The 24,721-nt window shown below is 41.5% G+C and overlaps 2 protein-coding genes and 1 long non-coding RNA gene across 6 annotated transcripts; 1 reads left to right on the top strand and 2 right to left on the bottom strand.

The window, feature by feature from the left end:
- Window positions 1-1,439: 1,439 nt before the first annotated feature.
- LOC112487153 (uncharacterized) lies at window positions 1,440-4,982 on the bottom strand. The gene is made up of 3 exons (XR_003049965.1): window positions 4,258-4,982; window positions 3,976-4,078; window positions 1,440-1,575 (listed from the first exon to the last, which is right to left on the bottom strand). It is a non-coding gene; the product is annotated as an uncharacterized LOC112487153 (long non-coding RNA).
- On the top strand, window positions 1,505-11,381 carry LOC103380539 (ETS domain-containing protein Elk-3-like). Of its 3 annotated transcripts, XM_017032977.2 has the most exons (7): window positions 1,505-1,720; window positions 2,994-3,055; window positions 3,109-3,163; window positions 6,033-6,241; window positions 7,093-7,914; window positions 10,044-10,166; window positions 10,828-11,358. In XM_017032977.2, exons 4-7 carry the CDS (start codon window positions 6,035-6,037, stop codon window positions 10,924-10,926), a joined length of 1,251 nt encoding a protein of 416 aa, XP_016888466.1. In that variant the 5' UTR covers window positions 1,505-1,720; window positions 2,994-3,055; window positions 3,109-3,163; window positions 6,033-6,034; the 3' UTR covers window positions 10,927-11,358. The 3 variants fall into 3 exon arrangements, with proteins under 3 accessions (XP_016888466.1, XP_008310778.1, XP_008310779.1); XM_008312556.2 differs by lacking the exons at window positions 2,994-3,055; window positions 3,109-3,163 and having other exon boundaries at window positions 1,506-1,720; XM_008312557.2 differs by lacking the exons at window positions 1,505-1,720; window positions 2,994-3,055 and having other exon boundaries at window positions 3,082-3,163; window positions 10,828-11,381.
- A 246-nt stretch (window positions 11,382-11,627) lies between these two features.
- LOC103380543 (cyclin-dependent kinase 17) lies at window positions 11,628-24,715 on the bottom strand. Of its 2 annotated transcripts, XR_003049963.1 has the most exons (16): window positions 24,670-24,715; window positions 23,395-23,528; window positions 19,025-19,150; window positions 18,667-18,723; window positions 18,189-18,303; window positions 17,232-17,326; window positions 16,941-17,003; window positions 16,122-16,245; window positions 15,864-15,984; window positions 15,465-15,562; window positions 15,187-15,292; window positions 14,701-14,743; window positions 14,390-14,480; window positions 14,139-14,216; window positions 12,892-13,511; window positions 11,628-12,838 (listed from the first exon to the last, which is right to left on the bottom strand). XR_003049963.1 is itself a non-coding variant. In XM_025056549.1 (15 exons), exons 1-15 carry the CDS (start codon window positions 24,698-24,700, stop codon window positions 13,474-13,476), a joined length of 1,320 nt encoding a protein of 439 aa, XP_024912317.1. In that variant the 5' UTR covers window positions 24,701-24,715; the 3' UTR covers window positions 12,862-13,473. The 2 variants fall into 2 exon arrangements, 1 of the variants encoding a protein (XP_024912317.1); XM_025056549.1 differs by lacking the exon at window positions 11,628-12,838 and having other exon boundaries at window positions 12,862-13,511.
- Window positions 24,716-24,721: the final 6 nt, after the last annotated feature.

Genomic DNA, 24,721 nt, shown 5'->3' with positions numbered 1-24,721 from the left:
CAGAAAATGATCAGTGACAAATAACTGGATTATCGCTATCACTAAAGATCAATCAGATTCATCACTTTGTTCCATTTCTGGTGCCTCACTATCAGCTCAAGATAAAAACTGATAAACAAAACCAAAAACATTAGTTCCGTTTGGAGTTCCAATGTGACGTCTGCGGCTCTCGGGGGAAGTAAAGCTTGGGAGGAGTGCGGATGGGATAAAGAACAAATAAATTAAATATCAGTCAAAGTGTTCATCATCAAATGAAGGTTTGAGAACCTATGATCCATATAAGGATTTCAGCTCAGATCAAAACAGGCAGAAAATACTGAGAGGGTCTCCAGGCTACCTTTCCTGGCTGACCTGGAGCTGGACAAGTAGTATTATTTCCACTCAACATAGCACAAGAAACATTTAAAATAGACAAACAAATCTTTGCACGTGCCTGATCACTGAGCCTTAGTAGATGCCCTTTTTATAACCATGATATATACACCAGCTAACTAGCTTTAATGAACCTGTTTTGTTTTTTTACTGTGATCTTTTTTTACTGCCCTGCAAGCGCCAACAAACATTTAAATTATCACTGAGACGTTTGTGTTTAAGAGAGATCTGCTGCCACCTGGTGGAAAAGCATTTAATTGTGCCGCCAGTCTCCGCATCGACAAAGAAAAAAATAGGTGAACAGGATACGGATGGCTGCTTTATCCAACTGTGTCAGACTCCCACACAATGGGCTCAGTGTGAAAGTTGAAAGCACAATAAGTAACACCTTCTAATGACGCATCACTTTGTTTCCCCAGTGTATTGTTTTGAAAATAGTACAGCTGTTTCTCTAGATATCCCACATTTCCGTCTTTTTTTAATTCAGAATCCCTGTTCTAAAGCTCTGAGAAGTTCTTTCTCCTAAGTCAGAATTTGACCCCCCCCCCCCCCCCCCCCCTACACATCTCAATTGAATTTATTGGCCCCAAATAATAAAGCTTACAACCACCATTTGTCTATGGTTAACATTATAATTCTCGTGTTATGGCCATATTATGCGGTTTCTATTGGGATTCTATTCTCGTTTGATACAATAAACCCGGAAGTGACCTCAATTGTCATAACATAAATATCTTAGAATCGATTAAAAAAAACATAACCTAACCAAAACAAATTGTACGTAATGACAGACCCCGACTTTGAACAATCTGGTTTAAATAATAAATGTATTTTGTTTCATCAAATGATTCTGTTTTTCTGAGTTAAAATTACACAAACCTGCTTTCAGGAGTGAAAACGAGATGATTTGGAATCTTGTTATTAAAGTGATTAAATGAACGAGGTATACCTGAACGCATCACATACGTCCGAAGTGTTGCTACCGCTAGTGCAATGATGTCACTTTACGGTCTGTCGGACGTTCCGGCATCATCATCATCACCGTAAGCTGGTCCACTGCTTGCTGTATGTGAAGAAGGAGGAGACGGAGGAGGAGGGACTGCAGGAAAAGTGTGTGTGTTTACACAGACGGCAGAGTGCCTGGGGAATGGTAGAGGAGAGGAAGTGAGCCGGCTCTGTGTCTGCCTGCTCCAACTTCCTGCTCTGAAAAAGAAAAAGAGAAAAAGCGCAGGATCCGATTTCAGTTCGACAGCACAACTGTGAGGAGTCAGCATGGAAAAACAAGGAGACTTACGAGATTCACCCTAAAACTTCACAAAGGGAGAAAAGACAAAGTCACAGATCGCAGGTAAAGTTTTTAAAACTTGGTTGTTGTTTTTTTTTTTTTCTTTAGTGAACACAGAGGTGTGTTGTGAGATGCTTCAGTAGCAGTCTGACGTTTTTACTGTAGACTATTGTAAACCGTCTGTCTAGTGTTAGTTTGAGCGAGAGAAATTCGTGTTGAAGTTTTAAACTCTAATTTTCCTGTGGACACTCAGTGTGTCGTCGTCTTCCGGTCTGAGTAACGTGTTGAAAATGAGTCAGTGGAGCGGAGGAGCGACCATAAACCGTCTGTGGGCAACTGTTGATGCAACTTTAAGCTCCCGGATATAGACATCGTTCTCCTGACAATCAAATCTGGCAACCCGAACAAGAGACGCGATCTGATATTATTTTACTTATTTATATTCTTCGATTTATTCATGTTAGTCTTAAGAGGATTGGACGTTATTCCAAAGTACAGGTGTATAAAGTTCGCTGTTGTCTAATTTGTTTTTTTTCAGTGTGAAAAATACAACATAAATTTGAAAGAAGTCTGAATAGAAAACAAAATAAAAAATATTCAACAGCCACATTTCATACAGTTTAATGAAATAAAGAGAGCTTGTAAATGGTTAGGAAAATTAAAAAAAAATTCTAATAGTTTATAGTTCAGGTTTTTAAAAAAATCAATACATGTAGGCCAATTTATTTTTTTTAAAAAATCAATACATGTAGGCCAATTTTAAAAATATATTGCAAAAATGTCAATAGCTAACAATGGCAAAATATAACTTATAGTTAACCCAGATTTACATTCCCCTGGCCAAAACAGCTTAAGGTTGGCCTGGAAAATGCTGACTCTTCTGGCATTTCTTAATAAGCATTTATAATAGTATGTTGTTTATCCACCTTCACTAATTAAACATCGCAGTGCTAGTTTCTTCCCTTTGTAAATGTTCCAATATCTGGAAAAACCCACAACAATATTGTTAGTCCTTTTCATTACTATGTCTGATGTTATGGTACACTGTCCACCTTGGTTCAGATATATATTTTTATGCCCCCCTGACGAATTTTCCAGCATGTACGAACAGGAAGAGAGCACATTTAGTCATGGCTAAGTAATGTCTGCACACACCATCTAATCACATTAGGAGTTTCCGTTCAGCCAACACAGTGGACGTCTTTGTGCTCACAGCGTGGCTCCTCACTCTTGAGCATCCACAGCAGGGCAAACCATCGCACAGCAGAATCGACACAATGCCTGTGTCGTGTTCTTAGAAAGTCTTCTACCTTTTTTTTTTTTTTTTTTTTTACAGCAACTTGAACTTGTACCTGCGTGTGACTGACAGAAGATCACTATCACTGTCAGTCTTGCAAGGTCAGCACTGTCAGTGTGACTGACAGAAGATCTATCACTGTCAGTCTTGCAAGGTCAGCCATCAAACTACTCGGCCATTTCCATTGATCGGTGCCTGACCAACAGATGGTAACTACACACGCTTTTCATTGGCGTTCACTTGAATCTATCATAAGCAGTAACATCTTTTCAATACTTGCAACGCATCTGGAAGAAGACATGTCTGAGACAGCAGTCAGTCACCAACAGCTGCTCGTAATAACGTTGTAGCTGACCGGCTGAATAATGTCTAGGGCTCCACCATTATATGAAGCTGGTATTCAAATGATGATCTGCATTCCACTAGTGGTACTTGGAGCTCCCTCTGTTGGTACCCAATATAATCATTAAGTTTTCTTTAACTGCTTTTGGCAAAATAGCGGAGGTATGTACAATGAAAAACTAGAAAGAAATACTGCAGTTGCGGTTCCAAACTGGAACACTCAAAAGAGAAGCGGGAACATGGGGAGAACATAAACGTTACAAGCAGCCCTGCAGAGACCACAGTGGGCAATTTGCTGAAGTTAGAACCAGTGTGTGTGTGTGTTTGGGGGGCACATTGTGTTTTAGTACAAGTTATAGTACTCCTTGATTTATAATGTGGTTTTGTGCATAAATAGGTGTGGTGTACCGTTCCTAGCTCAACAGGTTACGTTATTTTAATGCTGGACATACTGGTTTTACTTCATTGGTACACACTGTAAGAGTTTGAGAACCAGACATGTTAAAAATATTACCACAATTTCAAAATCTGAACATCTATTTCATTTTGAAACATTACATCCTGCAACACGAGTTTTTGATTAGAACGATTTTCTACTAACATTTTTTTTTGTTTTCTTAAGCTATGATGAGGTGAGCTACTTTTGCTAACTGAGAAGCCTGGGATTTAACATAGCTACCTTTTGTTTGGATCGAACAGCATCCTTATGGTGCATTGGTGCCACCTTCTGGCAGTATTTGGAGCTGGTAAACATTCCAACCTGAAGCATCCCCAGTTGCTTGCTAAAAAAAAAAAAAAGAAGAGAAAACAAGGAAAACAGTCAGAGGGCAACATCCCTGATCAACAGTTCACCATGTAAAACCTTTGATAACAAATAATAAGTAATTGATTATGTAGTGAGTTGTACTTTATTGCAGAGTAATATACTTTTTCGACAACAGTAAAGGTCAGGCCACATTACCTTGTTCTTGCTGAGATTTCACATCTCTTTCCGGTGGCTGTCTGAGGTTGATTCTGAGCCACTCTAAGTGCAGGTCTCTCAGCAGCAGTTCCTCTGTGCTATTTAGAGCATCTTGCAAAGGTGAATGTTTATAAGTCACACCAGTCTAATTGCAGACCTCTGTCAGCTCTGCAGCTCTGCATTCAACAGCTCAACTTTGGCTCTAAAATGTTTAAAAGCCAAACCAAAATGAAGGTTCGGAGACAGTTAAAGGGTGGAGCTGTGGAAACAAGACAATGATTTGATCTTTTGACCCACTCCTCCCCTGAGACTTTGTGGGAAGTGTGGCAGGACTCGGGAAATGATCCCCTGCTGTCGGATCCTCTCTGCTCGCCATTTGTCCTTGAAAGTTGAATTGTAGGAAGTCCTGACTTTGACAGGTTTGTAGTTTCACATGGCAGATAAAAAAAAAAACTCAGGGGATCGCCGGTGTCGGAAGTGAGTTCCGCTCTCTCTGTCTCTGTAGTGAGGACAGTGATACTGTGTGCAGCGGTCCTGGAGGCAGGTTTGTTTGCCTTCATCTCCGTTTCTCTGATTGTGTGTCCTCTAATTACTCCTCACATCAATAGTCATACCAAAAATGATCAAGGTCGATTGGTTGTATAAGGCAGTGGAATGGGAGGATATGCCATAAAATTACTTCAAAACTAAGTAACAAAAAACTTCAAAACTACCATATACATACAGTGTTCTTAAAAATATCTACAAAACATGAACATTTAACCTCTAATCCTCCAAAACGGAACAGAAAACAGTTATTTTTAGAAACGGAAAATAGTCAACATGTTGCTTAAATCCAAAAATAAAGCTAATTATGCAAATAGCTGGGACCTAGCCAAAAAGCCACAAAGACAATAAACACCAATTTAGGAATAAGAATAGCTATGAACAGTAAGGAAAACCAAAGCCAAAATATAGAAATGATTAACAAAACTTGAGCAATAAAACTTAGCAAAACTTTGTGTTTAAAAATAACAATAATAGCTTAAGTTTAGCAAAACTTTGTGTTGATGTAATGGCTATGTATTATGTACAATAATTATTATTGACAATTTTGAAAAATAAATTAAATGAGAAACAAATGTGAATTTGGTTGTCTAGTGTCCTTCTGGCTGAATCAACTGGTGGAGCTCTTTATGTTTGTTACTGTCTGTTAGTTCGGAAACATTGGCCCCAGCATTATTAATATGTGAGCTGGTCACCGGCAGACAGCAGCTTCAAGGCTGCACATTCCTCTATTAAAGGAATAACCCGCCCTGGGCCCGTCATACTTCCTGTGGAGAGAGGGCCAGGTTGAACCACAGCATATTTCTGGCTTGAGCTGTTGTTCCTCCTTGTGAGTGTTTTCTTCTCTCTTTCTCTCTTCTTCTGCAATGTGTAACGCACAGTTCTTTTCATCACCAGTCACTCAGTGTAGAGGTTTGTGTTTCTTTTATCCAGCTGTCTTCAATTCTGTAAAATAATACGTGGAGAGGCTTCCAATGACCATTAAAATCAGCTTATCTCGTTCAGTCAACAACTATTTTTTGGATTGCAGGGCGGGCACTTAGCAAACAGCGACACCACAGTAGCTACTCGTCTTGGTTCGCTTTGATTTGTATGTGTGATCCAGTGGATTGTGCACATGTAGACGCGCTCTGAGGAACATCTTGAAGCTTTGACAATTGAGCAATCTTCTCCATGTGCGTTGAACTTTTCTTCCTTCCCCTCTTACATTCATCCGCGTCTGCCTTCAGGTATGGACAGCGCCATCACTCTGTGGCAGTTCCTGCTGCAGCTGCTGCTGGACCAAAGCCACAAGCACTTGATTTGCTGGACGTCCACAGATGGTGAGTTCAAGCTCCTGAAGTCGGAGGAAGTGGCCAAACTCTGGGGGCTGCGCAAGAACAAAACCAACATGAACTACGACAAGCTGAGCAGAGCCCTGCGCTACTACTACGACAAGGTAAATAATTTTTTTTTTTAAAATACTGTATTTGCGTGACAAGAAAAAAAAAACTTCTTATTGTGTCTCACTACTACATTTCTAACTCAAAAGTAGCAATAGCACAGACGTTAACCACAAAGGATAACCTGTATAATAACACACAAAATACCTAGAGCATGGAGGTCATTTGTCGCCACTCAACAGCTTTTGGCACTTAGCTGCGGCACTACTTTTGAAATGGCCATCACTTAAAGTAGGAGAAGCAGAGTATCACAGCAACGGTTAGATGACAACATGAAGTTATAAGGAAATCGCCTTATTTTGGGGGATGTAGCTAATGGCTGGCTGTTAAATACTATATGATGGTGGGTCTCTGCTCTAGGCTTAGAGAATGACAATGGGCAGGCGATGTAAGGATCGATGCTCAACTGCAGCAGCTTAGAAGAAACCTCGGTAAATAATTTAAGAACCCCACCCGTTGATGTTTACGGTGATAGTAGTCAGACGTCCGATTAAACAGTGCAGTCACGCAACAAAGTGCAGGGACTTTACTGTACAGTAGTCTGGGCTCCTACTCTTGATGATGTAGCAGTGACAATAACTGAGAGTTCAGGTTTGTGAAAAGATGCAGTACTTCTGTTTGTAGTACTTCTCTTGAAAACCCACAACCTCCCCCACTGACACTTCCACTTCCTCTTTCTCACCGAAAACACAGTAGAGTAAGTGGTGTATTACGATAACACAAAATGGTGTCATTGCAACTGATTGCCCCGTTGCCTGACTTTAATAACTGCTGTCATGTCACATGAGGTAATTGTCTATGTGCCGAGGGCGTTAATCATTCACGTTGTTTGTTTTCTGTCTTGCAGAACATTATTAAGAAGGTGATTGGTCAGAAGTTTGTCTACAAGTTTGTGTCCTTTCCTGAGATCCTAAAGATGGACCCACAGGCGGTAGAGATGGGCTTGGCCTCCGGACGCTTTCCCCTGCAGGAAGGAGACGTTCCTGACCTTGACGTGGAAGAGGAGGAGGAGGAAGAAGTAGGGAGTGGGGAGGAGGAGGCAGCAGCCCACAGGAGAACCCTGGCAGCACTGGGGGCTCAGCAGTGTCGCAATGACTACCTTCACTCGGGTCTTTACTCCTCGTTCAGCATCAGCTCCCTACAAAACCAGCCTGAACTGCTCCGTGCCCTGCGTGAACGCCAGGACGAGTCGCGCTCCGTCATCCGCTTCGGCACAAACGCCAACGAGAGGAGCTCACCACCTTCGGCCAAACATGAGACCTACTTCTCTAGGTCAGCCAGACTCCCCTCTCATTCCCATTCACCTCCTCTCCCTCCTCCTCACACACAGCACGGCTCAAGCTGGAGCCCTGCTGCGACAGTGAAAGAAGAAGAAGAGGAGGAGGAAGTGGAGGAGGACACTGACCAGACCCCTCAGCCCCTCAACCTCTCCTCTGGACAGAGGGAGCGAGCCCTGCAGCCTCCAGAGAAGAGAACCAGCACTAGTGGCAGACTTAGTTCTGTTAATAGTAGTAATCAAGGAGATGGACTCCCACCAAAGAGCAAAAAACCCAAAGCTTTGGAGATCTCACCATCCCTGCTGCTGGCAGGAAGTGACATTGGCTCCATCGCCCTTAACAGCCCAGCCCTTCCGTCTGGTTCCCTGACTCCAGCTTTCTTCACCACACAGGTGAGATGAAGGACAGCACATCCACATGCTGGCTGGAACACCACCAAATGTTTACGCACAAATTAATATCAGGTGCACCGTAGATTCAATAGTAGAAAAAAATGGGGTTTGTACTTTGGAATCATAGATAGGAAAATAATATTTCTACAGAAATAAACTTCCAGATACACTATCGTAAAAACAACTATTTTACCAGAGGTCACAACAACCCCCAAAAAACACCAATAATCCTATTAAATCACTTGTCTTTGAAACCATTTCTTGGTTTCAATGTCGAGGTTTCAGAGACTGTATACGGTGGTTATTTTTACCTTTTTCGGTCAATAGTCTCTATTTAATGCGCATTTAAAGATAGCAATAAAATAAATCGCTGTTTTTGTTGTTTTAAATCGACACCTACATGTTGGTTGCAAAGAAACCTAAATACTATGAAATCAACTGGTACACGTCCACAATACAAAGAAATACGAAATGACCAATAACTGAAAACGTTAAAACAACAATGTAGCTTAAAGATACGATGGTAGTGATGACTTAAATATAGGGATGTTTTTTTTCCTCGACTCTTCACACACCTGTACCAGTCTGATCTATTAGCGAACTAGTCTAAACACCGAAACAGTCGGCGTCCTTCTTCACTTCCTACTTCACTTTATTAAACACCCAAAGAAACAGTGGATATTTCTTTCTATGTATAAATGAGTATGAAAAAATGAGATTTTACCTTTAAAAAAGTGCTGGCTTGTTTTGGGTGTAACGGCATTTCGCGGTAATAAAATCTACCGAGATTTGTAGCAACGGTGAGACAGCGTGCGTATCACTATTCCGTTTCTGTTAGCAGGACTTAGCACTGAAACAACACTGAAACTGGCAGAGGACGCCAGTCTGAAACTTTTATATCACCTATTAGACAGAAAAATAAACAGTAAACCATTACAGCTTAACAGACAAGACACGAACGGCTTTTACTTTCTACCGCACTACTTCAGATAACGCTTTGGAGCGTAGGAAATGACAAAACTCTCGTTGAAACGCAAGGCCTTGTCACTCCTTTACGTCAAACGTATCCATCCGCCAAATAAACGTCAGTCAATTTGTCATTTAAATAAAACTGGATGGATAATTTTAGGCATTGGTCTAAAAATTGAAACATTGTAAACAAACATGTTTCACATATATTTACAAATACATTTTATAGTTATATATTATTATTATTAAATTACTAAAATCTCATCCTACAATAACATGACATGACATGCATTACATGAAATACAACTTCACAACTTATTAAAATAGAACCAAAACAAGGAAAGAGCATCATATCTGTAATATAGATCAGTGTTAGCACCAAAACATTTCAATTCTGTTCTTGGATTATAACCTGGATTCATCTAAAACGTAACCCTGACCTCACATTCTCAATTATCCTGCTGAGCTCTACGCATGCAAGCATACATAGAACCTTCCTGGTGGAGATTAGTTGGGGTTTTCACACTGAGGTGCCTGATGGTGCGTCGGACGATTATCCGCACATTCAGAACCCATTTTCTGTTTATTGGAGCTGCAAAAAAAAAAAAGTGGGATGAGAGAAAAACAGGCGATTTACAGAAAATCCACTGCAAGCACAACCTATGAGAGCAGGGAAGAGGCCCTAAGTGATGCCATATGCTGCGATAATTCCATTAATAAAGGGAGCAGGGCCGGTCCCTGTGTAGCACTGGCTCACGTCTGAGGTGACACGGGGGGAAGTACGAGGGGGAGGAGTGAAGAGCAGCGAGAGAAGTGGAAATTGATTTCATATGTTTTCTTTCTAGTCTGCTTTCTGAGCGCTGCAGGACCCCTCTTCTTCTCTCCCGCCCACCATCAACAACAACCCCCACTGTCCACCACCACCACCATCTCTCCTCCCCACGTCAGCGCTGTATTCTGGTGGAGGAAAAAAAAAACACACCACATACTTCCTTCCTGCTTGGTCTAGTTTGTTTTTCCAAGTGGCAATACGTTAACAATCGCAGCACAGTTTGCCCTATCACCAATCTGAAAACCTCCTTCTGTGCTGGTCATTTCAAGAAATGTAAATGTTCATCATCTTCTCTGGTTTCATCATCCTTCCTTTCTTTCCTCCACAGACTCCCTCGGGTTTGTTGCTGGCTCACAGTCCACTCTTGTCGGGAATCCACTTCTGGAGCAGCCTAAGTCCTGTGGCACCGATCAGCCCTGCCCGGCTGCAGGGCCACAGCTCCCTTTTTCAGGTAGGAGACACGTTCAGGGAGGTGTGGGCGTGGTAGGGTGAGATGAGCTGGAGATAATCATTTACCGGCACTGAAACAGAGCAGGAAGTTCACGCTGAAAGCAAAATTCACCCACAAAAAACAAAACAATCTTCCCAGCCGTTGTTAAATCAGCAGAGTGGAGATAACGAAACTTTGTAAATGACTCTTATCAGTTTTTATGCCCCGCGATTCAGCAGATTAAAAAAAAATAATGTTTTGTAGTTGTTGTGCAGAAGAGCAGAGACTTTAGTGCTGGTGAAACTGGTTGTGACTGAGTGAGCAGGTCCAGCAGAGGTGTCCTGTTTCAGCTCTGCTGAGAGGGAGAGGAAATCCTGTGAATACTTCCTGTTTGAGCCCAGGGGAGCCAGTCTGAACAGGGTGGACTGGTTTGAGAGCTGCTCCTCATTTGTGAAATCATACAGAAACACACACACACACCACACCCCCACACAAACACACACAGGGTTCTGTGTTCCAAAAACCAGTGTTGACTGCTTCTCCTGTTGTAGAGCTCGGAGACAAAGAGGAAGAGGTACAATGAATATAACAAGAATTAAAAACAGGAAACCAGAGCAGTGACAATGCTGCAGTTCCTCCTCCTCCCCTCACTAACTCTAAGCCCCTTTCTCTTCCTCCACAGTTCCCCAGCCTAATCAACGGACACATGCCTGTCCCTCTGCCAAACCTGGAAGGAACTCCCTCCTCCTTGCTCCTGTCCCCCGCCACCCACAAGTCCTGATCCAGGGTCTGCGAAAAAAGAAGAAAAAAAAAAAATCTTCATCCGTCTCCTGTTGAAAGTCTCCGTCGTCATCATCAGAGTCAGCAGCACGGGCTTCTTTTTAAATTCCGCTTCAGACAGGTTCGAGGAGACGGTGTGTGTGTGTGTGACCTCACTTTTTTTTTTTGCACTTGAGTTTCTTCAGATTTCCAGTGGTTGAAAGCACTTGGTGAAAGCCATTCTGCCACAGTGTGATTGTGGCCCTTTGTGATAAAAATACAGCACATAATGTGACCACACTCCAGGTGGACAACAGTAGGACGTTTAGCCCAGCACAAGTCACATTGGTGCAAAAGCAAAGCTCACAAAGAGACAAGAGGTAAGTCCATATGAGTGGAAGGTGCAGCCCACCCGAGTAGTGATGCAGCTTCCCAATACTCAGGGCTCCTTCCAGCAGAATAAAAAAAAAAAACCCCGTTCACTCGATCCATTAAACAGAATGTAGTTTAATTTAATTTAATTCCCCGTCATTTGACAGACCTCAGTCCAAAAGAACAGGCCTTTAGTGGATCAGCATCTGCAACAACGGTGAGATAATGTTGTTCGAAACATGGTGCGACCTGATATTAACGAGATAAATTGTAAATACTCAATCAAACTGAATACACGTGGTGTCGTGGTTGTTAAGTCTATTTCAGTACATATGTCACTTTTTAAAAAAAAAATGGTTGCAAGACACAAGTATGACTTTCATTCATATGGAGTTACCAGCAGAAAAAGCACTTCCTGTCTCTTTTTTTTTTTTTTTTTTATTTTTGCTACACAAGAAATGAGTTACCCAGTTCAGTAGCCGAAGGCTAGCTAGCTAGTTGCTAGTCTAGAAAAGTCATTTGTTTTCAACCTTACAGGAAAGTCTTTTGTTTTATTATTAAACTGTTGATCATGTGTGAAACAGCTTGTTGGACTGGTATTGAATTGTACTGTGTTGTATTGAACATGTATGTATTGTATGCACTATGCTTCTCAGATATTACCGGCTGTGCCTTGTTGTCTTACGTTTCTCTTTATTTCCAAATCCTTTCAATGAAGACGAGATTTAAAAATCAATGGAAAACTTTTGTATCACTTGTAATTTTTTTTTTTTTATAACTATGACTTGGTATACAGTATGTATCCTGTATTTTTTTGTATTGCAAAGAACGTCATGTCATTTTCAATAAAATGGGCATCGAGTGCTTGAGGACTGATGCCTAAAAATTCACATCAAGTCAGGTGAGCTCTGTTTAAACCTTTGATTTAATTTTTTCTGTACTCTGGAAGAAAAAAAAAAAACCAACTTAAATACGGGAGGGCGTCTGCAGTGAATCCCCACACCAATAACAGTTATCCACAAATAAAGTTCAAGAACATGATACAAAACATCTCTGTAACACTGTTAAATAGACTGACATGTGGCCATTTTCTATGTATGGAGGGCAGGAGGACAGATTGTGCTCCCTGTGACTGTGTGTTTCCTCACACAACACAACAGACATGGAAAACAATGATGGAGGTGATCCAGATCAGACAGAGCCATGTTTTTTTTGTTTTGTTTTACACAGATGATGGAGATGGAAATGGCAGAACATCTGAAAAGGCAGCATCACAGATTCAACCACCGGAAATGAACTTTGCTGCCTCCTCAGTGACTGATGGAGAGGGAGTGTAAAGGGAAAAACAAGGATGTGGAGTTCGTTCTGGACTTCAGATGTTTTTGGAGGCACAATCTCATCCCATAATGCCCTTTTTAAAATTCCTAGGTTGCTGTGTTTCCTCCTACATTTGTTAATTGGTCACAACAGAGACCACAGCATCCTGGAATGACATGCCAGTTATCAGGCTTTTTTTTTTTTTTTTTTTTCCCCTACAGACCTTGGCATCGTTTGTCCTTAACCTCGATGTTAGAAGACAATTATCACCTTGGCATCGTTTGTCTTTACAATTAACCTCGATGTTAGAAGACAATTATCGGCTATTTAAACAAAGCTGGCCTCAAAAACCTTCAGGGTAAAGCGCTGTGTGTAGTTTGTGCAGCTGAGGACATCAGAGACAACATGAGAACCTTCAGAGCTGCTACACCAACTCTGTCTCTGTTTCTGCATCACAAACGCAAACAGCTGGAGCTGCAGATTTTCCGTATGAAAATGAAAAAGAAAAAAAAAAAAAAAAAAGTTGACTAAAAATTTCACCACTTCAAAAAAAAAATAAAATTAGAACTATATACATTGCATGTACTCATTAAAGTGACTGAGCCCATTAGAAATCTAAACAGTAGTTGGATTTTAGCAGCAAATTCTCTTCATAATAAATATAGATGTACAGTATACAAAGGTCTCTCTTTCTAGGCCAGGTTCAGGCCAAACACCGGGGAGGTGGCTGGAGGTGTGGATAATGTTGACGAGTTTCCCAAAGCAGTTTGAAGGCTTAACAATGATGTTGGTGCTCAACGCCAAAATCCATCCAGTGACTGGTCCACTGATGACAATGTACAGCAGGGTTCCTCTTTCCCACAAAGATAAAGAATCAAGTCTAAAACAACATACTTTGTCTTCTGCTTTTACCAGTGCCTGGAAGACAAAGACACAGAACCACATAAATAACACAAAAACAAAAACAGCCCAAAGTGGTGGCAGGTGATCAGCAGAGCTAGCTTTGCCTAGCTATAGCCTTGGAGGAAAAATGTTTTTTTTTTTGTTTTTTTTTGCCATCACAAAGATAAGACAGCGAATCAGTGGTATTAATCATTAAACCTTTTGTTTATGTTTCCTAAAAGTGCAACGCATTAATTGTTGGTTCATCCCAGAGTCACATATAGAGACAAACAATTATTACTTCTTCTTCTTCTTTTCCTTTCCGCTTCGTCCCTTTTTCAGGGGTTGCCACAGCGAATCAGCGTTTTCCCATCTCTCTCCCCCGTTCTCTGCGTCTTCTACTCTGACTCTGACTATCTGCATGTCCTCCCTCGCTAATTATTTCATTATTTAATTAGTAGTATTGAGATGACGTGTTTAATAATAATCTGCCCTCGATGTTGTGAAATTGTGGAAATAACCGACGATGACGACCGTGGCCCCCCGCAGGTGTGACGGTTAAATGCAGAATGGAGGCGCAGGACACTGGTGTGACGGTTAAATGCAGAACGGAGGATTTATTAATAATGAATCACATCAGTTATCCAGTACATTACTCCTCACCTGACTCAGGATAGGACGAGTTCCTGTAACCAGGATCCCTCTGCAGATGCACCTCCTTCAGTGTGAATATAGACGCGCCTGCCAACCATAAAGAAAGAGTGGTTTCAACAGTGATCAGATGTCCTGCCAGGAGACTTGTATCTCTGTTATGGGGCCGTTAGAGTTCCTGGCTGTACACTGCTGGACTCTTTAACTTGTACCAAGCGGAGGCTGCCAGGCCCAAATTAGCGTGCTGTTATTTTATTACTCACTCTCTGGCAGTGTGTGCACACGTGGCCCCAGGCTCCTGAAGTAGGGCTGTCTCATTGCTTCATCTGCAGAGATCCTCTTTTTAGATTCATACTAATGTTTGGGCATTGAAAGAAAAAAACAAAACAAAAAAAAAAGTTATTAAAGAACAGGGGAAAAAATAGAAAAACAGGATGTGATCGCACGTATTTGTTGTTGATTTGCTTTGATTCACTTCCTGCCAAACCACTCAGGTCCTGATGTAGCTGTGAATTGTGTCATGCTGTTTTTAAAAGGGGGGCTGTTAATGCCTGACAGATACTGAGAAACTCACTTTTAGGAATGACATCAGCAGGTCAATGCCATCAGTGTCCAACCTGCACGGAGAAAGAGGGGGAGAGATGTGAGGGAGAGGGAGTCACACAGACACTGGTGAGTGCAAGGAAGGAAGAGAGTCAACTATTCCACAGGATTTCCTTACAGGAAGCGACGGAGCGCACACACACACCGCTAACTAAACAAACTGAAAACACACACGTGTGACTCTGTGAGCGCCGAAAAGCCCCTCACTTGACTTAAACCTGCCAATCACTAACATTTGTTGGCGTTTCTCTGTTGAAATAATATGAGCTTAAAACCCCCGAGAATGTCGAGCAGATTTCTTATATATACCGAATGCTACATTTTAATCAACAACAAACCATTTTCACAGCATTTTAAAATCCCCCAAAAAAACACTTTACACTTACTTCAGAGTGTGAACTAAAGAGCCACACGTGAGCCCTACAGATTGTGAAGTAAGTGAGTCTGAGAGTCTTACCGAGGGGCGTGGTTTATTAGGGGCTGGGTCTTATACTTGGAGAACTTGTAGGTCTTAAACTCGTCTACAGAGGATATTCCAGGCCAGCTGTCCTCTGTCGGAGTGCCTGTGGAGGGACATGTCATGGACAGTGTTGGTGTCAGGCCCTGCTGTGACAGCTGGGAGTTGGAGTGGGTCATGAGGCCACTGAGGCTACATGCCAGGGGTTAAAGACATTAAAGACTCAAGCTTGGAGTTCGAGCTGCGTTCTTGTCAGAAAGACAGGGGGCAGCACTCACCTAGCAGCCTGAAGATAAGCTGCAGCTCGTCCTCCACGGTGGAGCCTGGGAACAGGGGTCTGCCGGCAGCCATCTCATAGAAGATACAGCCCACACCCCTGTGTAGGAGACATTAAATTCGAACATGTTTTGTCTGATCCTTGAACATGAGGCGGCTACGAGCTGCCGCTGCTTCAGGACGTCTCACTCCACTGGGAGGCGCTTGATTAATCGATGTCCGAGGGTATTATAGCCTCATATGTTTAACACCTCATATGGTTCCAACGCTGAACTCGTTGGAAGTCAGCTTCATTTTCACATAATTCAAACACAGTCTTTACAATGAAACCCACTTTGACAGAAAACTGAAGTTGACGTTTAGGTTAAAAAAAAAGTCCAAATGGAGGTCAGGCCACTCACCACATATCTATCTGTGTGGAGTACTCAGACGAGCCCAGCAGAACGTCAGGAGGTCGATACCAAAGTGTCACCACCTCGTTAGAATAGGTCTTCGTCGGCACAGACTTTGCCCTGGCCAGACCTTGGCAGTGAAGAGGGAAAAAAAAGAATGAAAACATTCAATTCGTGTAAGAAAAACGATTGATGGACAGCATCAAAACATGACACTCTTATCTAAACTCGAAAAAGGGCTGGGGTAATGATAATGGATTTGTTTACCAAAGTCAGCCAGTTTGAGTTCTCCTCTGTCATTGATGAGCAGATTCTGAGGCTTCAGGTCTCTGTGCAGAACTTTCCGTCTGTGACAGTAGGCCAAGCCTCGCAAGATCTGGTACAGAAAGATCTGGAAAGAAATTGCAAATGAATAATTGTTGTCCAAATGAGGACATGTTGTTCAAATACGAGGCTAAATGTTAATGCTGGTGTAAAGTAAGAGCAGAGATTGGATGAAAATCAGGTGAAACCGATGTTAACATGAACTGTTAACACAGTGGTTCTAAACCTTTTTTGACTTGTGACCCCAGAGATACTTTTTCCTCTAGAATTAGTTTCATCACAGTGGAAGTTGTTTAAGATTCCGTGTGGTGTATTTAATCATAATTTTTAAAGAACAATAATTAGATTTAATTGTTTTGGTTTTTTTTTTATTTGTGAGTGCTGAAATTCAACCATCTGTGAGAGGAACAAATGTAAATTGCCTGGCCTGATCTTAGCACATTATAGGGAGAAAATTAAATATCTTATTTGGCTATGCCGGTTCCCTTCTACAGAGGAAATACAAGGATCAAATTGTTATTAAAAAGGAAATATATCATGTATTGTAACTTGAATTCCTGAGTTATTTTAATATATCTCTATTGTTTTGTAATATTTTTCACCATAATGAATGAGTGAAAAATGGGTCTTACTGAACCGCAACAAAATACTTTCTAAACTCTACCACCAGAGGGCAGAGTAACTGTATTTCTTATTGACGTTACATCCTGGGGAGTTAATGAAGTTGGCTGGGACAGCAGCAGAATGCCTGTGCCGGCTCACCTTGACATTCAACATACTCAGGATGTTCCCACAGTCGTCCATGTACTGCTTTAGGTCTTTGTCCTGGACAAGGGGGGGGAGAGAGAGATAGAAAGATAGAAAGAGAGAGAGAGAATGGAGAAAAGAAATAGAGAAAAGCAGATGGAATGAGTATTATACAACAGGGAAACATCTACTGTATAATCCCTATTCTGCTGAGGCTCATGTAAATCGATGATGCAACATATTTATTTAAGCAAACTAACATGTGACTGGTGAACAGAGTGATGTCACAGGCTCGGCTGATCTTACCAGGTACTCGAAGACAAGGGTGAGGGATTTGTCCGTGTGAATGATGTCGTGCAGGGTCACAATGTTGGCATGTTTCAGGTCTTTGAGTAGTGACACTAGAGGAAAACAAGAAGATTGGACACTTTTACTGATCAAAGTTTCATGGTTTTAGTTGTATTGCCATTTGGCTGTAAATCCAACAATAATATATATATACATATATACATACATATACATATATACATACATATAGTACATATACACATATGTACATATACATACAGTATAAATACACATATATATATATACACACATATATACATACACATATATACACATACATATATATACATATACAGTATACATATATACATACACATATATACACATATATATACATATATACACACATATAGTACATATACACATATGTACATATACATACAGTACATATACATACAGTATATATACACATATATACACATACATATATATACATATACATATATACACACATATATACATACATATATACATACAGTACATATACATACAGTATACATACACATATATATATACATATATATATACATATACATGTATATATATATATACTGTATATACACACTTTTTTTTCCTCTGCTTTGCCTCACAGTTGTTGCTGTAAATTTAAATTTAGCTGCAGATTTTAAAACACAATCACAACTACATGCAGTACTAATCAGGAAAGCCTGAGTGTGAGAAGTCCTAGTGTGAATGTATTTAAGAATAAAGGCTGTGATGTCAAACTGATGTGACTGGTTAACTGTAGGGCAACAAAAAAAAAAGTCAGCTTTCCATCTCAGAGCTGAGACTAGTAATGGTTTCAATAATTCAGACTAACCACAAAAACACTTCTCAAGACTGGGCATCATCCTGACAGCAGTCAGACAACACCAGAAAAGGATCTGATTGGTTGTTCTTGGTGACCAGTCCTACCTTCTCGTATGGCCGTGCACGGTGCTCCTTCCTCATGCTCCAGTCTGATCTCCTTCAGTGCCACAAGGTTGTCCGTCAACTTACTTCTTCCCTTAAATACTGTTGCGTAGGTGCCCTGAAAGACAAAGTCGAACTTCAATACGACTGAACTTAAATCCAACCCAAGCATGAAGATCATTTGAAAATCGTACATATGTGTTTGAAGCTCCTTGATTTATAACATTGTATGACATGGCGGAGTCAACAGTTAGTGTTTCCTGTATGTCCGAGGGTCGGACGTTGACAAAACACAGGTTAAAATTCTAACAGAATCCATCCAGAATATTACAACTGCAGTTATTTTGGCACTGATTCTGGCATGAAACTGTTCCCAAGATCCTTCATAATATCCGAATATTAAAATATGAATATTTTTTTGTTCTTGCCCCATGAAGGATCCACACTTAACATTCCTAACAAAAAACTCCAGGTCCCGTACCTCTCCCAGTTTGTCCAGCTTGATGTAGGTCTCCAGCTTCCCAAACCCGATTTCTGACTGGAGAGGACAGAAGAACAGACAGCACTGATGCTGGAACATCACGTCTTAATTTCAGGTTTACAGACACCACACCATGGCCTTCGGTGAGCTGCACAATACTCACACACATCTCTATCACCGCTAATGGGTTGTGACAAAAGGAAAATGTCTTTCTGCTCTTGCACAGAAAGTGTAAATGACTTATTCATTTTTTTATTTTTCATTTTTAGAAATTTTTTTTTTGGCCCTGTCTGTTTAAGCCCCTCGACCAAATGCACTCTGCAGATCACTGATCTTCGTCCTTTTCTGTCTTCCTCACCAGTGATGCTCGGCGGGAACGTCGGCTCAGGGGCTGGTCAAACGGTGGGCTGCTCAGCTGTAGCTTCTCCAGGTATCCGTCGGGTATCCGGATGTCGGCCGGAAGAGACAGCCGTTTGTTCAGGTCCTGCAGACACCAAAACAAATATTTAAAATATTTAATATTTAAAAATAAAAAAAATCAATGAAAACGCTGTCAGCATACAGCCAGAAACCAGGAAGAAACACCAACATGACTGACAACCAAATGGCCTCTGTCCAGAGTAAACCCCGGTGAAACTGCAAAAATATGAGCCGGCAACAGAGAGCGCATTGTGTGTGCGATTAAATACACATTCACCAGCAAGGATCTATACAGATCTGTACAGCTGAGCAGCATAAGAAGAAGAAGTACGAGTCCTTCAGCTGCAGGGTCTGGATGTTCGTTACTAGGTGATGTTTTTCTCGCGCTGTTGATTTTATTATTTTTGCTTTTGTGTGTTCTCAAAAAAAAAAAAAACCCCAGGACAGTATAACATTAGTGCTGTACTTTAGTGCTTCTGTAAACATGCACTGCCAAGCAAACAGGAACAGTAACAGTCGACGCACGCACGCATCCATCTGAAACACTGACGCCGGAGCAGCCTTAGTCTCAGCTGTTCTTCAATAAAACCTGACTTACAGGACGGATATTAAACACACAGAGTGACAGTGCATGAGCTAAAGGAAGTGGCTCCCCCCCCTCCCCCCCACCCCACCCTTAACCAGCCACTGACTTTGACCACGAACTGACCTGAAATATTAAGAGACATTACGAGGCCAGGTAACGACCTGCAATTGGTTCCTTTTTATTTACAGCGTGCGGACACGACTGATGAGACGTCGTTTCGATGACGGGATCCAAGGGGGCGGGAGGGGCTCATTGTGAGTGTGAAAGTATTTCTTGATGTTTTTTTTTTACCGCCCTCCTTCACTGCGTTCCTGTGGAGCTTCCTCTTTGTTTAAGTCGACTGACACCATAACAACATTTCCTGTGTTACTGAACGTGTTTTATTCAAAAAAAAATTACTAAAGAGACCTTTACCGTGAAATGCACAGAATTGCATCATGGGGGGGAAGTGCTTAATTAATAAGCATTCCGTGAAGTTGTCTGATAATGACTTGAACTTTCATGGGTTCGTGGTACAGCCGTAGGGGCTTAAAGTTTTATCCATGTGGCGGGGTGGTTAAATACACACACACTCCACATTGTCTCTATGTCTGTGCTAAGATTATTGTTAATCCCCCCTTCCTCTTACCCCCTTACCCTCGCCCGTTTCCCCGCCTTTCTTACCCTCCAACTGCTTAAAGACTACCTCCACCACCTGTGATGTAACAGCGGACACAGTGAAGTACACCCAAGTACAAATACACGCAACTTTGAACTTTCCACGCATTTGAACAACAGGCTCATGGACGAATGTGTAACCGAAGACTGGTGCACAGCTGAAACATGACAGGGACTCCACTAATAATAGCTTTAACCCCAACACAGACAACAGACATGAAAGAGACCAAGAAAGAAGTCGGAAAATGGGGGGGGGATAAATAAATGTTATAAATAAACGCAAGATACTAAAAAAAAAAAAACCTAAACTGAACTACGAAAAGCCATGTTCGATTTAAAGGATTCAAAGAAAAGTTTAATTTATAGAACGTCCTGTTACTGCAGAGGGTTTAAATATTTAGAACGACACACAGCATACATAAAACTTTCTACAATGTTGCTGAAGTTTTAAGAAACCCATGACGGATCTGCGTGTACTGCGCTGGTGTACTTCCCGTCCCGTCCCGTCTCAGCCTCACAGGACTCGGGTCCAACATTTTCGATGTTTATTTAAAGCTCAGCAGTTGAATTGTCAAACCGTGTCCTCTCTGACTCCGACTTAGCCTCTTAGCACGACATCTGACTCCTCTGTCTTGGAACCACGCCACGTGGGGGAAGTCTACAGCCAGGTCAAATGGTTTTGTGTGGACCTATTCATCTCTGACTAAAATGTAATGATTGGAAATATGTTAATTAAGATTTTCTGCAAAAACTATTTGTTCAGCACTTGAAGAAAAAAAGAGACTGATGCCTCTGGTTTAACTGTTAAGTGTTAAGTAGCCAGAGTAGCCAAATTTTTTTTTTTTTTGGCTTGTATTAGAGGTGAAACGTCTTCTTTTAGAAAATCTTCATAGAGAATCTTCATAGACAATGAACCTGAACCCTTCCAACCAAGCACAGCACTTCATTCACTGCATGTAAACTAAGTTACTGTAATTTAAATTTATGTACTACTAACAATAGTATTGCAAAAAAAAAAAAAAAAACAAAAAAAAAAAAAAAAAAAAATCTATAGGCTGATTTGTGTACAGTTGATTTTTGTGCATTGACTTTCCTGTAGAATTTCCTGTACAATCTGGTAGATACTAAAAGATGGCAACAACAACAACAAAAAAACCTAGGCAGCAGTATCGTTTTGACAGAAAAAGGAGCAACAAAAACACTTAGTGATCTTTAAAGACAAACTCAAGTTTCAGTCATGCAGTCATGTTGTGCTGCTGCGGCTCTGTCTGTTATTTGTTGTTTATTCCCTGCTGCTCTGAGTACAGGGTCAAGTGTTGGGGTCCATCGCCCGACCTCTACACTCACCACCCTGGTCCAGACGTCCGACCACTGTAACCTCTCACAACAAAGACCAATCTCAACTGCATCTCTCTGATCCCTGTGACGTCATCTCTGAGCACGGCAACAAGACGACGACCCTCCTTTCGCCTTACATCTGATTCCTTCGGTTGTCACCGCAGCACTGAGACAGAGACCAGGGGTCACTGGTCCGGGCCTGGGGTTCAACTGTGGATCCATTTACTATGAGCAAAACCTAACACCTAAAACCTAACACCTAATCACCCTAACACCAGCGCACTCTCGTTTGCTGGCGTTCACAGGTATCTTGCAACTGTGACTGTTGCAGGAAGTGTGAGGTTCACCACTTGTTGTTGCTTTTCCGCACGCAGCAAAGGTGACACGTCACGTTGCTGCTTTTGTAGGGTAGCCCTGTAGATCTCGTGAGCTGCTCAACGCCATGTTTGCCATTTTGCAATTGTGTTTTTCAAGTAGTGTTGATGCATCTGCAGATCTACTGGAACCAACACCTCCTGGCAATCGCCGCACGTTCTGCCGCAATCGTCCACCAGATAACATTGACACACAAATAATTAAGTCACTTGCGATATATAAAAGGAAATAGAAAATACAGAGGGTTGCTGCATATGACCACAACATAAAAGAAAAAAACATAAAAATGTGTGTTTTATTATGTAAATTCTAAGGCCGAAGAATCATCGGAATCGCGTCGGTGTCAGAGATCAGGCAGCAGCTGTGATGATTTTACTGTTGAGCGCAGAGGTGGGACCAAGTCATTGCTTTGCAAGTCACAAGCCAGTCTCAAGTCTTTGTGCTCAAGTCCGAGTCGAGTCCAAGTCAAAACAGGCAAATAAATACAAGTCAGGACTGAAAAGTGTCAAGTCAAGTCCGAGGTGTCGTTTCTGTTTTGAATCCTTTTTGAGTCATTTTAAAAGAAATAATAATATATTTAAACAGATCACTTTTTGGAGTTTGGAGAAAGTCTCGAGTCTTGTCGAGTCAAAGGGCCCGAGTCCAAGTGAAGTCACGAGTCACTGATGTTAAAGTCCAAGTCGAGTTGCAAGTCTCTTTACATTTTGTCAAGTCGAGTCTAAAGTCATCAAATTGATGACTCGAGTCTGACTCGAGTCCAAGTCATGCGACTCGAGTCCACACCTCTGGTTGAGCGTGACACACTCAACACAAGTGTTGATTCTTCTTCAGCTCCAGACACTCCCTCACATGACTTGCATCACACTTAATCGGGTAACTTGTTTGTGTGCTTCACTGACCCGGTTCTCAGAATGACTTGATCCAAACACGGGTTATTTTTATCTTTACTGTTCTCAATTTGTTTTTGTTTTTTTTACTTGCATGATTTTTTTACTCTATTAATATTTAATATTTGTAGTAATAGTTTTTCGGCCTGAAGGGGAAGGGTGGACAAGTGTTTAAGTGACTGGAGGTCATGTTTCCAGGCGCGTACACATGTTTCATTACTCTAGGATTAGTGGGGGGCGACCGAGCACTTCTGTATGCTCATGACAAACGTACCAAACAAGAGGGAGAGAGAGAGAGAGAGAGAGACTGACAGAGAGGCTAAGATCAAACACGACACTGTTATATGATTCAATAATAAACCCGACCTCATTCCTGTGAGTCATACACACGCCAACACATTATGTTTTCTTTCACAGACAGGGGAGCAGAAAGAAAGGGAAACTGAAAAGAGCAAATGTTACTACCTCTGCAGAGATACGTCTGTTCCCTCTGTTCCTCAGACAAACACCTGTAGGCGACTGCACCTCATCGGAAGACGTTCCCGAAGCGTGGTCGCTCTCCCCGTCTGACCCCATTTTCAGGTTCTCGTGAACAATGTCTGCAGAAACAGAGAGGAAGAAGGAGGAGAGGTTGAGTGGGACGTATAGAGCAGGCATTCCGTGCCTCTCCGTGAGCCTCGGTATCAGTCTGGTATTGACTCAAATGTTCCGCCTTAACCAAAAACAATTTGAAAAGTCTCTCCTTTAATTCATTAAATCTCGTTGGTACTAAACACAGATGCTGTAATGGCTTCATCAGGTTTGACAAACACTGCAAACGACCTACTTCCGGGCCTGAGACAAATCCACAAAGTACACTATAATTTTCATTAATGTGAAGAATAAACAGTTGTTTCTCCTCCAGGCCATGGGTTAATGTTCATAAAATGGAATCTGCTGTAGGTTTAAATACGGTGTGTGTGAGCGTTAAGAGTCTAACAGACAACATAATTACATTTCTAGATCTTTTTTTTTTTTTCAATAACTTGCTTCACTGTGGGTCCTGCAGTAAAATCTAAAGGGCTGCGGGGACAGTCTCTGGCTGCAGTAGCATGCAGTGATGCATCACTCAGGGTGCGTATGCTCGGCGTACACGCATCCATCAGCGACAGCAATAAAACAGCTAAGAGGTTTTATTATTATGCTGGCACAGGTTGTGACTGTGCTCCGTTTCTAACAACATGGCACTGTATTCCCAACACGTGTTGAACTTTTTTTATTACTTTGCATGACTTTATCACCTGGCAAAACACCAAAAGGTAAAGCAATGCCCGTTAAAGCACTCGTTTGTTCTCGTTGCTTTAGCTGATCCGTGATCTGTTTAAAAAGGTTTTTTTTACGTGTTGATGATCATCAACGGGGAGACGAAAGAATGAGTCGTTAGAAAGCAAAATAATCACCTAGACATTTAAAATCCTACGTTAAAGAGTGGACAATGTACTGACTATGGCAATACTATCTAAGGACAAATTCAATATCCAATATTTAAAATGTTTTGGTATCACGTGAGTGGAACCAAAACCTGAAAAATAAATACAAAAAAAATTAATGATTACTTTTTGTACTTTACATTTTGGTATTGTAGTACACCCATCATTGTGCTAACTTAACCAGAAAAGGTACTGGTGCCTGATGATGTGTTTATTAATTTATCACCGAGAATGAGAAATGCAGCCTGTGTGTTTATTGTGTGTTTCTCACCTAGGCGACTGCCATTGCGAGGCATGACCATGAGGGAGCCCCGTCCTCATCC

This window comes from Cynoglossus semilaevis, chromosome 6 (assembly GCF_000523025.1).
Source record: "Cynoglossus semilaevis isolate Cse_v1.0 chromosome 6, Cse_v1.0, whole genome shotgun sequence".
Taxonomy (NCBI): domain Eukaryota; kingdom Metazoa; phylum Chordata; class Actinopteri; order Pleuronectiformes; family Cynoglossidae; genus Cynoglossus; species Cynoglossus semilaevis.
Note: the sequence above shows the minus strand (reverse complement) of the source record. Positions and strands in the feature narration are given on the sequence as shown.

Coding starts and splice junctions, on each gene's coding strand:
- LOC103380539 (XM_008312557.2), top strand. CDS start 6,035: ATGGACAGCGCCATCACTCTGTGGCAGTTCCTGCTGCAGCTGCTGCTG. Junction 7,915..10,043: donor CAGCTTTCTTCACCACACAG/GTGAGATGAAGG, acceptor TTTCCTCCACAG/ACTCCCTCGGGTTTGTTGCT. Junction 10,167..10,827: donor GCCACAGCTCCCTTTTTCAG/GTAGGAGACACG, acceptor CTTCCTCCACAG/TTCCCCAGCCTAATCAACGG.
- LOC103380543 (XM_025056549.1), bottom strand. CDS start 24,700: ATGGTCATGCCTCGCAATGGCAGTCGCCTAG. Junction 23,529..24,669: donor TCGCAATGGCAGTCGCCTAG/GTGAGAAACACA, acceptor CTGTTTCTGCAG/ACATTGTTCACGAGAACCTG. Junction 16,246..16,940: donor TGAGTATGTTGAATGTCAAG/GTGAGCCGGCAC, acceptor ATTTCTTTCCAG/ATCTTTCTGTACCAGATCTT.